Below are 12828 nucleotides of genomic sequence, written 5' to 3'. Positions count from 1 at the left end.
TCCGAAGCACCGGGAAGGCAAAGCAAAAATTTATGGTTTTGATTTCCTTAAATTCAAGCAAATTTTTATATAAAATATCGATTGTTTTGATGTTAACAGCTTATTTGAGACCTAAAGAATATCATTCACTAACATTTCAGTCCAAATTTGTGTGATTCATTAGCAAAATCGAGTGTCCGGAATTCGAAGCAAAAGTGTCCGGATTTCGAATCAGCTTTTATTAGTGTCCGGGATTCGAAGCACAACAAGTCATTTCAATTTTCAAATTCTGATGAAAAATTGTTAGAAAAGACATATTTTGCATGCATTCTCTTAAAACTGACTCTTAATACTACATCCTGATGATATTTCTACATTTCCAACTTATAACATGATTTTTTGCCAGCTATAGCAAAAATGATATGCTACTAAGTGTCCGGATTTCGAATCATGACGTTATAAACGAATATTTGTTGTGATTTGTCATTAAATCATCTAAATTTGAGCTTCCCAACATAAAATGATCATACTAACACATTTATTACAAAATGTGTATGGTTTGAATATATAACACCGACCAATAAAATTTCTGCGCCAGTTCAACTCAAGGGGTAGTAAGATCTGGTCCCCAGAAACACGTGCAATTTGAATTTTTCAAAAATATTTAGACAGGGCCGAATTGTTTTTTATCCAAAGTTTGTTTTGCAAATAGGTGCGGTTTGCTTCTCCTACCTATTCAGGGTTGTTACGGAGAAGTCGAAAAAAATCCGCGCCAAATCCGCGCGGATTTCGCGACAAACATACAAGAGAGTTTCATAATAATTTCATATTTATGAAATTATTATCACAAATTAAACTCGTTTTATGTTTAAGGGTTCTGTTGGAAGGAACGTTGAAATCACAAACGTTATTTTTGTTAGGATGAAGTAAACCAGAGCAAAAAAACCATAAAAATAATTTTGGCAAAAAAAGGAATCAAAAATAGAAATTAAAACATTTAAAAATGTAGATGGGTCCGCCAACTCACACAGCAGTTGCCCCGACCCCTCTTCGATTTGCGTGAAACTTTGTCCTAAGGGGTAACTTTTGTCCCTGATCACGAATCCGAGGTCCGTTTTTTGATATCTCGTGACGGAGGGGCGGTACGACCCCTTCCATTTTTGAACATGCGAAAAAAGAGGTGTTTTTCAATAATTTGCAGCCTGAAACGGTGATGAGATAGAAATTTGGTGTCAAAGGAACTTTTATGTAAAATTAGACGCCCGATTCAATGGCGTACTCAGAATTCCGAAAAAAAACGTATTTTTCATCGAAAAAAAACACTAAAAAAGTTTTAAAAATTCTCCCATTTTCCGTTACTCGACTGTAAAAAAAATTTGGAACATGTCATTTTATGGGAAATTTAATGTACTTTTCGAATCTACATTGACCCAGAAGGGTCATTTTTTCATTTAGAACAAAAATTTTCATTTTAAAATTTCGTGTTTTTTTCTAACTTTGCAGGGTTATTTTTTAGAGTGTAACAATGTTCTACAAAGTTGTAGAGCAGACAATTACAAAAAAAAATTATATATAGACATAAGGGGTTTGCTTATAAACATCACGAGTTATCGCGATTTTACGAAAAAAAGTTTTAAAAAAGTTGGTCGTCATCGATCATGGCCGTTCATGGTCACCCGCGACAGACACGGACGACGAAACAAAGAGAAACGTAAAAAGTAACTTTTTCAAAACTTTTTTTCGTAAAATCTCGATAACTCGTGATGTTTATAGACAAACTCCTTATGTCTATATATCATTTTTTTTGTAATTGTCTGTTCTACAACTTTGTAGAACATTGTTACACTCTAAAAAATAACCCTGCAAAGTTAGAAAAAACACGAAATTTTAAAATGAAAAATTTTGCTTTAATTGAAAAAATGACCCTTCTGGGTCAATGTTGATTCGAAAAGTACATTAAATTTCCCATAAAATGACATGTTCCAAATTTTTTTACAGTCAAATAACGGAAAATGGGAGAATTTTTAAAACTTTTTTAGTGTTTTTTTCGATGAAAAATACGTTTTTTCGGAATTCTGAGTACGCCATCAAATCGGGCGTCTAATTTTACATTAAAGTCCCTTTGACACCAAATTTCTATCTCATCACCGTTTCAGGCTGCAAATTATTGAAAAACACCTCTTTTTTCGCATGTTCAAAAATGGAAGGGGTCGTACCGCCCCTCCGTCACAAGATATCAAAAAACGGACCTCGGATTCGTGATCAGGGACAAAAGTTACCCCTTAGGACAAAGTTTCACGCAAATCGAAGAGGGGTCAGGGCAACTTTTCCCGATTTCGTGTGAGTTGGTAGAGAATTACCCAGATGTAAAAGTTAAATAAAATTTAAAATTTACCAAAATTAAAAAAAAAACCTAAAAATGCAAAACTTTAAAATTTAAAAAAATCATAAATCTAGGGATTGGATAGTTAAATACTGTAAATGCTCGATAATCATCGCCAAAGTGTTGCTCAGAAAAATCGAAGCACGAAATTTGCATTATTTTCTTCTCAAAATTTCTCTAACTTAAAATATGACTCCAAAAATGCTCCAATGTTATCAGATTTTCTGTAATCTAAGATGGTGAAAAAAATAGTAGCACTAAGGAATTCTGCAATTTTATGTGTAGTTGGTCCAGAATTTAAGAATTCTGCAGTTCAATTTTTTAAAGGTTTTTTTTAAAGAAATTAAGAATTAAAAAAATTAGTTATTGAAGAATTGAAGTATTGAAGAACTGTTTTTGAAGAATTGAAGATTTGAAGAATTGAAGAATTGAAGAATTGAAGAATTGAAAAATTCAAGAATTAAAGAATTAAGAAATTTAAGTGATAAAAATTGTTTTGTTTCGATAGTTTTGTTTTTTTTTAATCTAGATTTTTTTTAATTTTAAAATTCTAGGACTTTTACATTTTTGAAGCTGAATTTTTGATTAAACAAACTGTAAAAATCAAAAAATGCCATTTTTTAAATGTAGTTCTACGGGTCCCTTCCTGCCGGTGTGGATCAGCTCCGTGCCATACTCTAGTACACTTATGAGCCCAGGGCGGCGAAGTCCTTGTAGTTTAAAAGGAAGACACTAGTGGTTGGTACTAGCAATGGTGGCCGACAGCTATAAAGTCAACTTCGTTTTTCTACGGGTTAAATCCCATCTAAAATTTAAAGGCGGTTAATTCTAATCAAGATCATATTTGGGATTTGAGCACAGTGCGCCTACAGGAACAAGCCCCAATAATCATTTTTGTCATTATATAATATATATATATATTATATAATATATATATATATATATATATATATATATATATATATATAATATATATATATATATATATATATATATATATATATATATATATATATATATATATTATATATATATATATATATATATATATATATATATATATAATATATATATATATATATATATATATATATATATATATATATATATATATCTCGGAAATGTTTAAAATATGATTCACAAGATTTAAAATGTAATGTATAAAATAAACACAAAAAGAAGGTTAAAAACATTACTCAAAACTCAAAAGAAATTAAAAATTCCGAGTAGATGTTAAAAAATGAATTGAGCGTAGTTAAAAAAATATTTGAGAAATCCTCAACAATAAATTTTAAAACTAATCTCTTCATGATTAATTTGACGACTCTTATTAAGAAAATACAAACATTTTTAAGAAATCGATGTTTTTGCACTTAACAAAAAAAAACTTATTCCTGACAATATTTTTTTTTTAAATCGTGAAAGTAATTCTATCTCTCTTAAAATTGTTTTATTTATCAAAATTGCCATCAGCGCGAAATTGGCGCCTGAACAAAATTAGCCAGCAGATCCGCGCCAAATCCACGCTTTAAGCGCGACACGCGCCATCCGCGCGATCCGCGTCGTCCGTAACAACCCTGCATATTAAACGCAATTTCTGGATTGCTCTTATTTCTTTTAAAAACTTATTCGAAATTTTTAAAATATTTGTTCTGTAAAGATCAGAAAAAGGATTGTATCAGGCTGATACAATCCACTGAACTACACTGAAAAAATATCATATTTTAAGTTATGAGCAATGTAATTGAGCTTATATCTGTGAGCCCATACATCCAATTGAAATGCCGTCAAAGGCAAACTTATGAGAAATTGGACGAACGTTTTTTTTCATAAAATTATTTTTATTAGGTCCTTTTCGGTGCTGGGACCTGGTTAGGACCGAGCTCGAAATAGGACGAACATCCCAGTAAAAATATTTACGAGACTGAAAAATCAAGTCTGTCATATAGAAATGTCCAAAAACCACCACAAAATTGCCAATACTACTTTGTTTTCAACATTTTTATTTTTAAAACTGCTGTTTCTTCACAAGGATTGGACTCAGGGTAATGGTCAATATGGAGACTTTTATGTAAAATTGTCTGGAGAATCGATTACCACTATCGGTTTTCAAACATTTTGACGTTTAGACCACTTTGCAAAAAACAGGATTTGTAAAAGATTTTTGTATTTTTTGGACAGACATATCATCTAGCATTTTTCGTGAATCGTTTTGTAACATCCTAGGCTATTTCCTCAAAAATTTTGAACGAAAAAAAACGTGACCTTAAAATTTGACTTTTAAACTTAAAAATCAAAAAATCTCATGGAAGTGGCGTGTATTTTTTGTCAGTGTATTATTTTCAAAAAGCCCATCCAATTTCCAACAAGTTTTTGACCACTTTTGATACAATTTACGGCTTCGAGATGAAATTACGAAATACAAAAATATTTAAATAACTAACGCCCTTCTCAAATGACACTTTCGAGTGCAATTGGCTCCATATACACAAAAATGGTTTAAATAAGCCTTGGATAACATGTCAACAAAGTTTCATTGAAATCTTCTTGTTCACTTAACAACAAATACATCACTTGAAGCATTAATTTGTTTTTTATCAATCAAATGTTGCTTATTCAACTTTTTTTGCCTTCCTCACCTCAATGAGGAAAGGCTATAAAATCACTCGAAAAATGAAATTCTTATTTTGAATACCTAGACCCACCTTCACGTATACATATCGACTCAGAATAGAATTCTGAGCAAATGTCTGTGTGTGTGGTAGGATGTTGATCAAAAAAGTTTGCACTGGATTATCTCGGCACTGGCTCAACCGATACCCTGACATTCAGGGTTGTGGTCATTTCCGTCGAAATGTCAATTTTCATTGCCGGCATCATGTGTTTGCAAAGCAAGAACACGAAAAATCAGACAAAAACTCAAAACAGGTAAATAGCATAAATATCCGATCCACTGATCTCTTCAACTGTCAACGCAATCACAACGTTGCGAACAAGAGAGAAAATCGCATGAATCAACCGCAAAGTTTCCAGTGGAAACAAAACACAAAAGAACTGCATGCAGAATGGTCCAAGGTCAGCTGGCGCGCGAGTTGGGTGAGTTGCCCTTTTCTGCAGTAGAGTCAAGTTGAGGCGCGCAACAACTACCATCGAGTAAGTTGATCCTTCTGAGAGCAGCAGCGGTTTAATACCACATCATTGCATCGCAAGTAGCACCGCAGCAATTGCTGGGCCAATGCAATTGTACATTGTTGATGGGACTAAATACAGTAAGGGGGACATCCGTAGATAACGTAATGATTTGAAACATTTTAACCCCAAAAATAAATCAAATAAAGACATATTCCCATTACGTGATTCCTGGACGACCCCTCCCCCCGTTCCTCATAGCTTGTCTTAAAAAGTGCGCGAAACTTATTTATAGCTGCGCCACTCTCTTGGTCCGCCTCTTTGGTGCAGCAGGAATCTGCACACTAAGTCGCGAGGCGGTTAGGCAGGAATGTTTTCTTTCGACGCTGTAGAGCGACTCTATTTTTAGGGATTGCCGGACTGAAAGAAAGGCGTGGGCGATGGCACTTTAAAGCCGGTGGTGCATCCGTTGGACGGGTCAGGTCGGGCAGAAGCTTGGATCATTTCAACCGACGATGACGCTGATTGGTGAAGCGCGCGTTTTCTGTGTTATTCTTATGGCGGGGGCTTCTTACGAGAGATTGAAGGAGTGAAGGTGCTTTAATGATTTATTTGCAACATTCTTGAAATGCCAGTGGCAGCAGCGGTTTGAGATATTGCATCTTGCCGACCCTCTTGGTTACCATTTCTTCTATGTTCTCACGAAGTTTTGAATTTAGGAAATTATTTCATTGAAATATTTTTTTTTTAAATAATGCATTTGTTTTTTCATGGCCGTTGCAAATATTTTTTGAAGTTTATGTCCCTCGACTCTGACCAAAGTCGAGGGGGGGGCAAAAAAATAAAAAAGTATAAAATTTGAAATTACGAGCCATGGTTTCAACATTTTAATGAAAAAAGTGTTTTAAAATGCATTATACACCTGTCCAGTTGTTTTACCATCATTATTTTCCAAAATATCTAAATATTGACGAAAATAATATTTTTTGCGAAATTTTTTTTTTTTGCGGTGTTGTGCATTGGAATTTCATAAAAATTCAAAACATTTTTAAACAAGCTTAAACATGATAAATGTGATTATCAATGCAGAAAAATGCATTTTAGATTGTTTTCAGTTGATTAGACTTCTATTTTCATGGAAATTTTGAAGTTTTTTGGAAAATATTTTTTTTGCCCCCTGATTTTTCAGACCAATTTTGAAGGGGGGGGGGGGGGGGGGCGACATAAACTTTGAAAAATATTTGCAACGGCCTATAATGTTAGCAAATATTCATTTTAATTGGTTCATTTCTGCCAACTCACATGAAATCGTCAAAGTTGCCTCGTTCCCTCTTCGATTTGCGTGAAAATTTGTCCTATATCCGAGGTCTATTTTTCGAAATCCCGTGACGGAGGTGCGGTACGACCCCTTTAATTTGGAACATTCGACAAACACGTGTTTTTCAATAAATTGCAGCCTGAAATGGTGGTTATTTGGAAATTTTGTTTCGAAGGGACTTTTATGTAAAATTGGACGCCACCAAGGCATTCTATCGAAATAAAAAAACTTTTTTTTTCAGCGAAAAAACATACAAAAAAAAATTAAATTTCTATGTCATTTTTAAAATTGTAAAAAATTACGGGACATGTAATTTAATGGGAAATTTCTTGTACTTTTAGAATCTGCAAGAACCCAAAAAAAGTCATTGCTTGAAACTATGCAGGATTATTTTTTACAGAATTAAAATGTTTTATAAAGTGGTAGGGCAAACCATTAAAACATTTTGATGTAATCGGGCGTCCAATTTTACATAGAAGCTTCTTTGACACACAATCTACAAATCTGGAACAACATTTGAATTAAAATTAAACAGTTTTTTTTTTCAAATTCTCAAAAATGATTTTGTTTTTAGTTTATCGATAACTTTTTGTTTCACTTTCAAGTTTTAGGCTTTTATTTTTTAAGTTTTTTTGTTTTATATATTTTTTTGGTTTTTTCTTTTTATAACTTTTGTAGGATTTTTAGTTTTTCAGTTTTTAGGTTTGTTGTTAATTTATTTTTTTTAGGTTTTTTCGTTTTATTAGATTTCAAGGATTTTTATTTTCTCAGTTTATAGTTTTTTAGATTATTAGTTTAGTTATTCAGCTTTCTGGTTTTTTAAGTTCTTCAGTTTTTTTGTTTTTTTTAAGTTTTTTAGTTTTTCAGTTTTTAAGATTATTAGTTTATAAGTTTTTTAAGTCTTTTAGTTTTTTAGTATTTTAGTATTTTAGTTTTTTAGTTTTTTAGTTTTTTAGTTTTTTAGTTTTTTAGTTTTTTTAGTTTTTAAGTTTTTAAGTTTTTTAGTTTTTTAGTTTTTGTTTTTTAGTTTTTTAGTTTTTTAGTTTTTTAGTTTTTTAGTTTTTTAGTATTTTAGTATTTTAGTTTTTTAGTTTTTTTTTGTTTTTTAGTTTTTTAGTTTTTTAGTTTTTAGTTTTTTAGTTTTTTTAGTTTTTTAGTTTTTTAGTTTTTTGATTTTTTAGTTTTTTAGTTTTTTAGTTTTTTAGTTTTTTAGTTTTTTAGTTTTTTAGTTTTTTAGTTTTTTAGTTTTTTAGTTTTTAGTTTTTAGTTTTTAGTGTTTTAGTTTTTTAGTTTTTTTAGTTTTTTAGTTTTTTAGTTTTTTAGTTTTTTAGTTTTTTAGTTTTTTAGTTTTTTAGTTTTTTAGTTTTTTAGTTTTTTAGTTTTTTAGTTTTTTAGTTTTTTAGTTTTTTAGTTTTTTAGTTTTTTAGTTTTTTAGTTTTTTAGTTTTTAGTTTTTAGTTTTTAGTATTTAGTTTTTAGTTTTTTAGTTTTTTAGTTTTTTAGTTTTTTAGTTTTTTAGTTTTTTAGTTTTTTAGTTTTTTAGTTTTTTAGTTTTTTAGTTTTTTAATTTTTAGTTTTTTTGGTTTTTAGTTTTTTAGTTTTTTTGTTTTTTAGTTTTTTTTGTTTTAAGGTTTTAGGTTAAGTTTTTTTAGTTTTTTAGTTTTTTTTATAATTTTTAGTTTTTTATTATTTTGGTATTTAAATTTTTTATTTTTTTGGTTTTTAAATTATTTTTTTTTGTTTTTTAATATTTTATTTTGTTTACTTAGATTTTTTGTTTTCAGGTTTTTAAATTTTGTGGTTTTGTAGGTTTTCAGACCTTTGATTTAATTTTTTTAGTTTCGTAATTTTCTAGTGTATCAGTTTTTCACTTTTTAGTTTTTTTGTGGTTTTCCTCTTTTTTTTATTTTGTAGTTTTTTTTAGTATTTAGTAGCTTACCAGTTTTTTTTAGTATTTTAGTTTTTAAGTATTTTATTATTTTAGTATTGTAGTATTTTAGTTTTTTAAGAGTTCTTGTTTTAATTTTTAATTTTTTTAAAGTTTTTTAAGTATTTTAAGTTTTACATTTTTTTCAAGTTTTCAAGTCTTTAAAGTTTTTTTTAGTTTTTTAGGTTGTTAAAGTTTTTAAAGTTTTTAAAGTTTTTAAAGTTTTTAAAGTTTTTAAAGTTTTTAAAGTTTTTAAGGTTTTTAAAGTTTTTAAAGTTTTTAAAGTTTTTAAAGTTTTTAAAGTTTTTATAGTTTTTAAAGTTTTTAATTTTTTTAAAGGTTTTGAAGTTTTTAAAGTTTTTTAAGTTATTTTGTTTTAAGATTTACAGATTTTTAGTTTTAGGCTTTTTGTTTTAAGATTTTTAGTTTTCCGTTTTTAGTTTTCAGTTTTAAGATTTAAGTGTTTAGCGTTTGGTTTTTAGCTTTTATTTTTTCTAGTTTTTATTTTTTTGCAAATTCCTCATGGCGCGTTTTTATGTTAAAAAAAAAATGCTGAACAAATTTGGCATTGCACAACCACAGAGTAACCCAGAGTGATCAGTCCGAAGAAAAGACATTTCATTTTTTGGCTCCATAAGGTTTGCTGGTAGCAGGCGTGCGATGTACCTGCGATGTACCACAAAGTTGAACCAGCAATCAAGAGGCAGTGGTAACTCTGTCTTACTCTGTGGCACAACTCTGGTAGATTCGGCTATTTCTACAGTCAAAAAGTACAAACTTACCGGTGGCGGCGGTCGGTACGGCTGCGATCCGCCCATCTGCGGACTGTACGGCCGGGGCGGCGGTGCCCATCCCTGCTGCTGCTGATGACCCCCGTACGGTCCACCCTGTCCCGGAGGCCCACCCGGCGGTGGTTGCTGTCCGCCAGACTGCCCACCCGGAGGTTGCTGCTGCGGTGGCCCCGCGTTTGGATCGTAGCTGTTGGGATAGCGATGCTGTTGCTGCTGCTGCTGCTGCGGGGGCGGATGGGACTGGAGCAGGGAGTTCAGGGTGGGCGTTTGGCCGGGTGGTGGTTGCTGACCGGGATGTTGTTGCTGCTGTTGCGGGGGCATGTACCGGTTGGGAGGGGGCCGGTTTGGGGGGATCATCGAGCCGGGTTTACCGCCGGCTCCCATCCGGTAGTGGGCGTACGGGTCGGGCCCGCTTGGGGGCATGTTTGGGTCGTGGTGATAGCGCGGGTACTGCTGGTGCTGCATCGGCGGTTGGCCGTACATCTGGTGCTGGGGATGCTGCGGATGATGCTGCATCGGGTGCTGCTGGTGATGGTGGTGCATGTCCGGAGCACCACCGCCTTCTTTGCTGTTGGCAGCCGGGTCCTGCTGGGTTGGGCCGGCATTGCTGGTAGGTGGCATGTGATCGTACGGATGCATTCCGGGCGGTGGCCCTTCCGGATGAGCCGACGGTGGTCCACCGGATGCCGGCGAAGATCCACCGCCGGTGCCATTGCCACCCGCCGCCGCCGGAGATTTCACTCCCTTTTCCCCACCCATTACTGGACCACTTTGAGAATTCTTTCCACCGGGATGAGTATCGGTACCATTTTGCAAATTACTCGTCTTGTTTGTCTGTGGTTGATGGTGTTGCTGATCCGCGCCCAAATGATGATCGCTTGCAATACTATCTTTCAGCTCAGTCTGTTGCTGTGCCATCTTCATCAACCTCCCCGGCTTAGCTCATCCTGGCGGAATTCGCGCTAAGCGGCTTCCGCACACACAAACACGTGATCGTTTTAATCAAACTCTTCTAGGTCACAAAAAAACCGCGGGATTTCGCGCTTCTTCCACCGTAATTACACCGTCATCGACACTAAACTTTTCAACGCATCGATGAAATTCGCAATTTCCGTTTCTTCGTCGTCGTCACGCCGCGCGATGTTTCTTCACCTTAAGCATTACTAATCTTCAATCTCATACGCTCTTCTCTTCGCTTCTTCTTTAGCGCTCTTCCATTCCCGCTTAATCACGCTGATGCTCAAAACAGCCTCTTTTGAGCTTGATTTCGCCACTTGACGCAAGTGAGAGAGCAATCCCCTCAAGCTTAAGAAGGATATGTAAAAAAAAACAAACTTCAAAATAAACCCCCCTCACTAACGAGACTGCATTCTCTCGGTGCTCTATTCACGCTCAAAAACACACACAATTCACACACTATTATCTTCCTGCTCGTTCACATTCCTTTTGTTGGCGATTCTTCCTTCTTCTAATCGGACGATGGACACCAACCTTTACAAACGGCGCACATGCACAGCGTTAAACGCCGGGTAAGAGAGAGAGAGAGCGCGCGATTAAATCACACATACACACACGTACGCACACGTGCTTTTCTCCACGACGACAGGAATATTTTAACTTCTGGACCTGAAATGAGAGGATGAGAAAGGAAAAGTTGAAAAAACAAGGCAGTGCGCTCCAATTATTATGCAATTTTGATTGCCATTCAGCACTCTTTTTTCTCTTGCTTTGTATGTTGCTTCTTTGTGATAAAGCGTTTTCATGTCACCGGTAGTTCATCATTTTTGGACGTGGAAGAATGGAGAGCAATTAGGTTATCAAGTGAATTGGCTAACAACTTGTTTTAAGAAATATCATCTGCAAACGAACATCAAAATAATTTCATAATTATTACAACAAGTCCAAATCGAAAAAAACACTCAACAACGTGGAGTTCTCTGAAAGCTAACGACGCATTTGAGGATTCCCGTCGTAAAAAAAATCAGGCCAAGACAGTGAACAAGAGAGCAACTCTCCCTCCTTCATGTTTCTCTTGCTTCCTTTGCTTTACCCCTGTTTGCTCCAGCTCGACTCGATCTTGAGCAAACGGGGGCAAAGCAGGAAAACGGAGTTGAATCTCGAGGAAGAGAGAGAGACAGTGAGCAAGAGAGCAACTCTCTTTCCTCGAGATTCATCCGCGTTTTCTGATTTGCTCCCGATCGAGTCCAATTAAGCTGGAACGAACAGGAGCAAGGCGAAGGAAGCAAGAGAAATATGAAGGAGGGAGAGTTGCTCGCTTGCTCACTGTCTTGACCCCTTTTTTTCAACGTAATCATCAAGTGTGTCGTTGACTTTCAGAGGTAAATCTGGAGGAAGGAAAGTTGCTCTCTTGCTCACGTTTTAAACTGAGCATAAATTTTTAAAACAAATTCCTTAGTTTGAAAATAGATTTTTTTTAACTTTTATTCATGCAAATAAAATTAATTCAAAAAAATGTTACAATTTCTTTTGTTTCTAATCGGTTTGGGGTTTGAGGCCAAAAACGTATTTTTTTATTTTTTAACAAACTTGGTTAGTTATATATTACTATTTATGAACAGTGAACAGCAAACATTATTATACAATTTTCAGTTGCATTAATCCTAATATTATGTTATTATAGCAATTTTTGTGGTAAACTTTTTTTTTAAGTTTTGTTCCTCGGCTCCGGTCAAAGTCATGTGGAGAGGGGTAAAAACATAAAAAATACATTTAAAATTTCGAGGCAAAGCCAAGCAAATTGAATGAAAAAGTTTCACAAAAATCATAATACTAACAGTTATGCTACTATCGAAAATCTACAAAATATCAATGAACGTATTGAAACTAATCATAAAGTTAAATTTCTTTTTTCAGACTGTGGTTCTAAAATTTCAAATTGGCAAAAACTCGAAATAAAATTTGTAATGGCTTAATTTGAATCCAAAAAAAATCTAATGAAAAATACTTAGATATGATGGAAAATGCAATGTAAATATAATTGAATAAATTTCAAAAAAATAAAAAACAATTAATAAAGACATATTTACACAAAAAAATTGTATCAGAATTCGAAGTAAATGTAATTTAAAAAAAAAACAGAAGAAAGACTAAACAGAAAAAAAATAATAACTTTTCTTTCAATTACATTCCTTTCTTTCCTTCATTGTGTTCTTTTCCCAGTTCCCCCCCCTTTCACCGTGCAGTCGCGACAAGTTTTCCGAAATTTCTTAATTGCTTAATGATTTGTCATCCGTTCTCTTTTTTCTGCCACTTCTCAAAACTCAATTTTTCATGCCCCTTCT

The 12828-nt window shown here is 33.7% G+C and overlaps 1 protein-coding gene across 8 annotated transcripts in view; it reads right to left on the bottom strand.

The window, feature by feature from the left end:
- LOC120427517 (trithorax group protein osa) overlaps positions 1-12828 on the bottom strand; it is a 265609-nt gene that overhangs the window by 227188 nt on the left and 25593 nt on the right. For all 8 annotated transcript variants that reach the window (XM_052711248.1, XM_052711245.1, XM_052711250.1 and 5 more), the window contains exon 2: positions 9518-11152. In XM_052711248.1, coding sequence (XP_052567208.1) covers positions 9518-10450 — 933 coding nt within the window. In that variant the 5' untranslated portion in view covers positions 10451-11152. The remainder of the gene's footprint in view (positions 1-9517; positions 11153-12828) is intronic.

The sequence above is a fragment of the Culex pipiens genome, chromosome 3 (genome assembly GCF_016801865.2).
Source record: "Culex pipiens pallens isolate TS chromosome 3, TS_CPP_V2, whole genome shotgun sequence".
Classification (NCBI taxonomy): Eukaryota; Metazoa; Arthropoda; class Insecta; order Diptera; family Culicidae; genus Culex; species Culex pipiens.
This window is presented reverse-complemented; position numbering and strand designations above follow the sequence as displayed.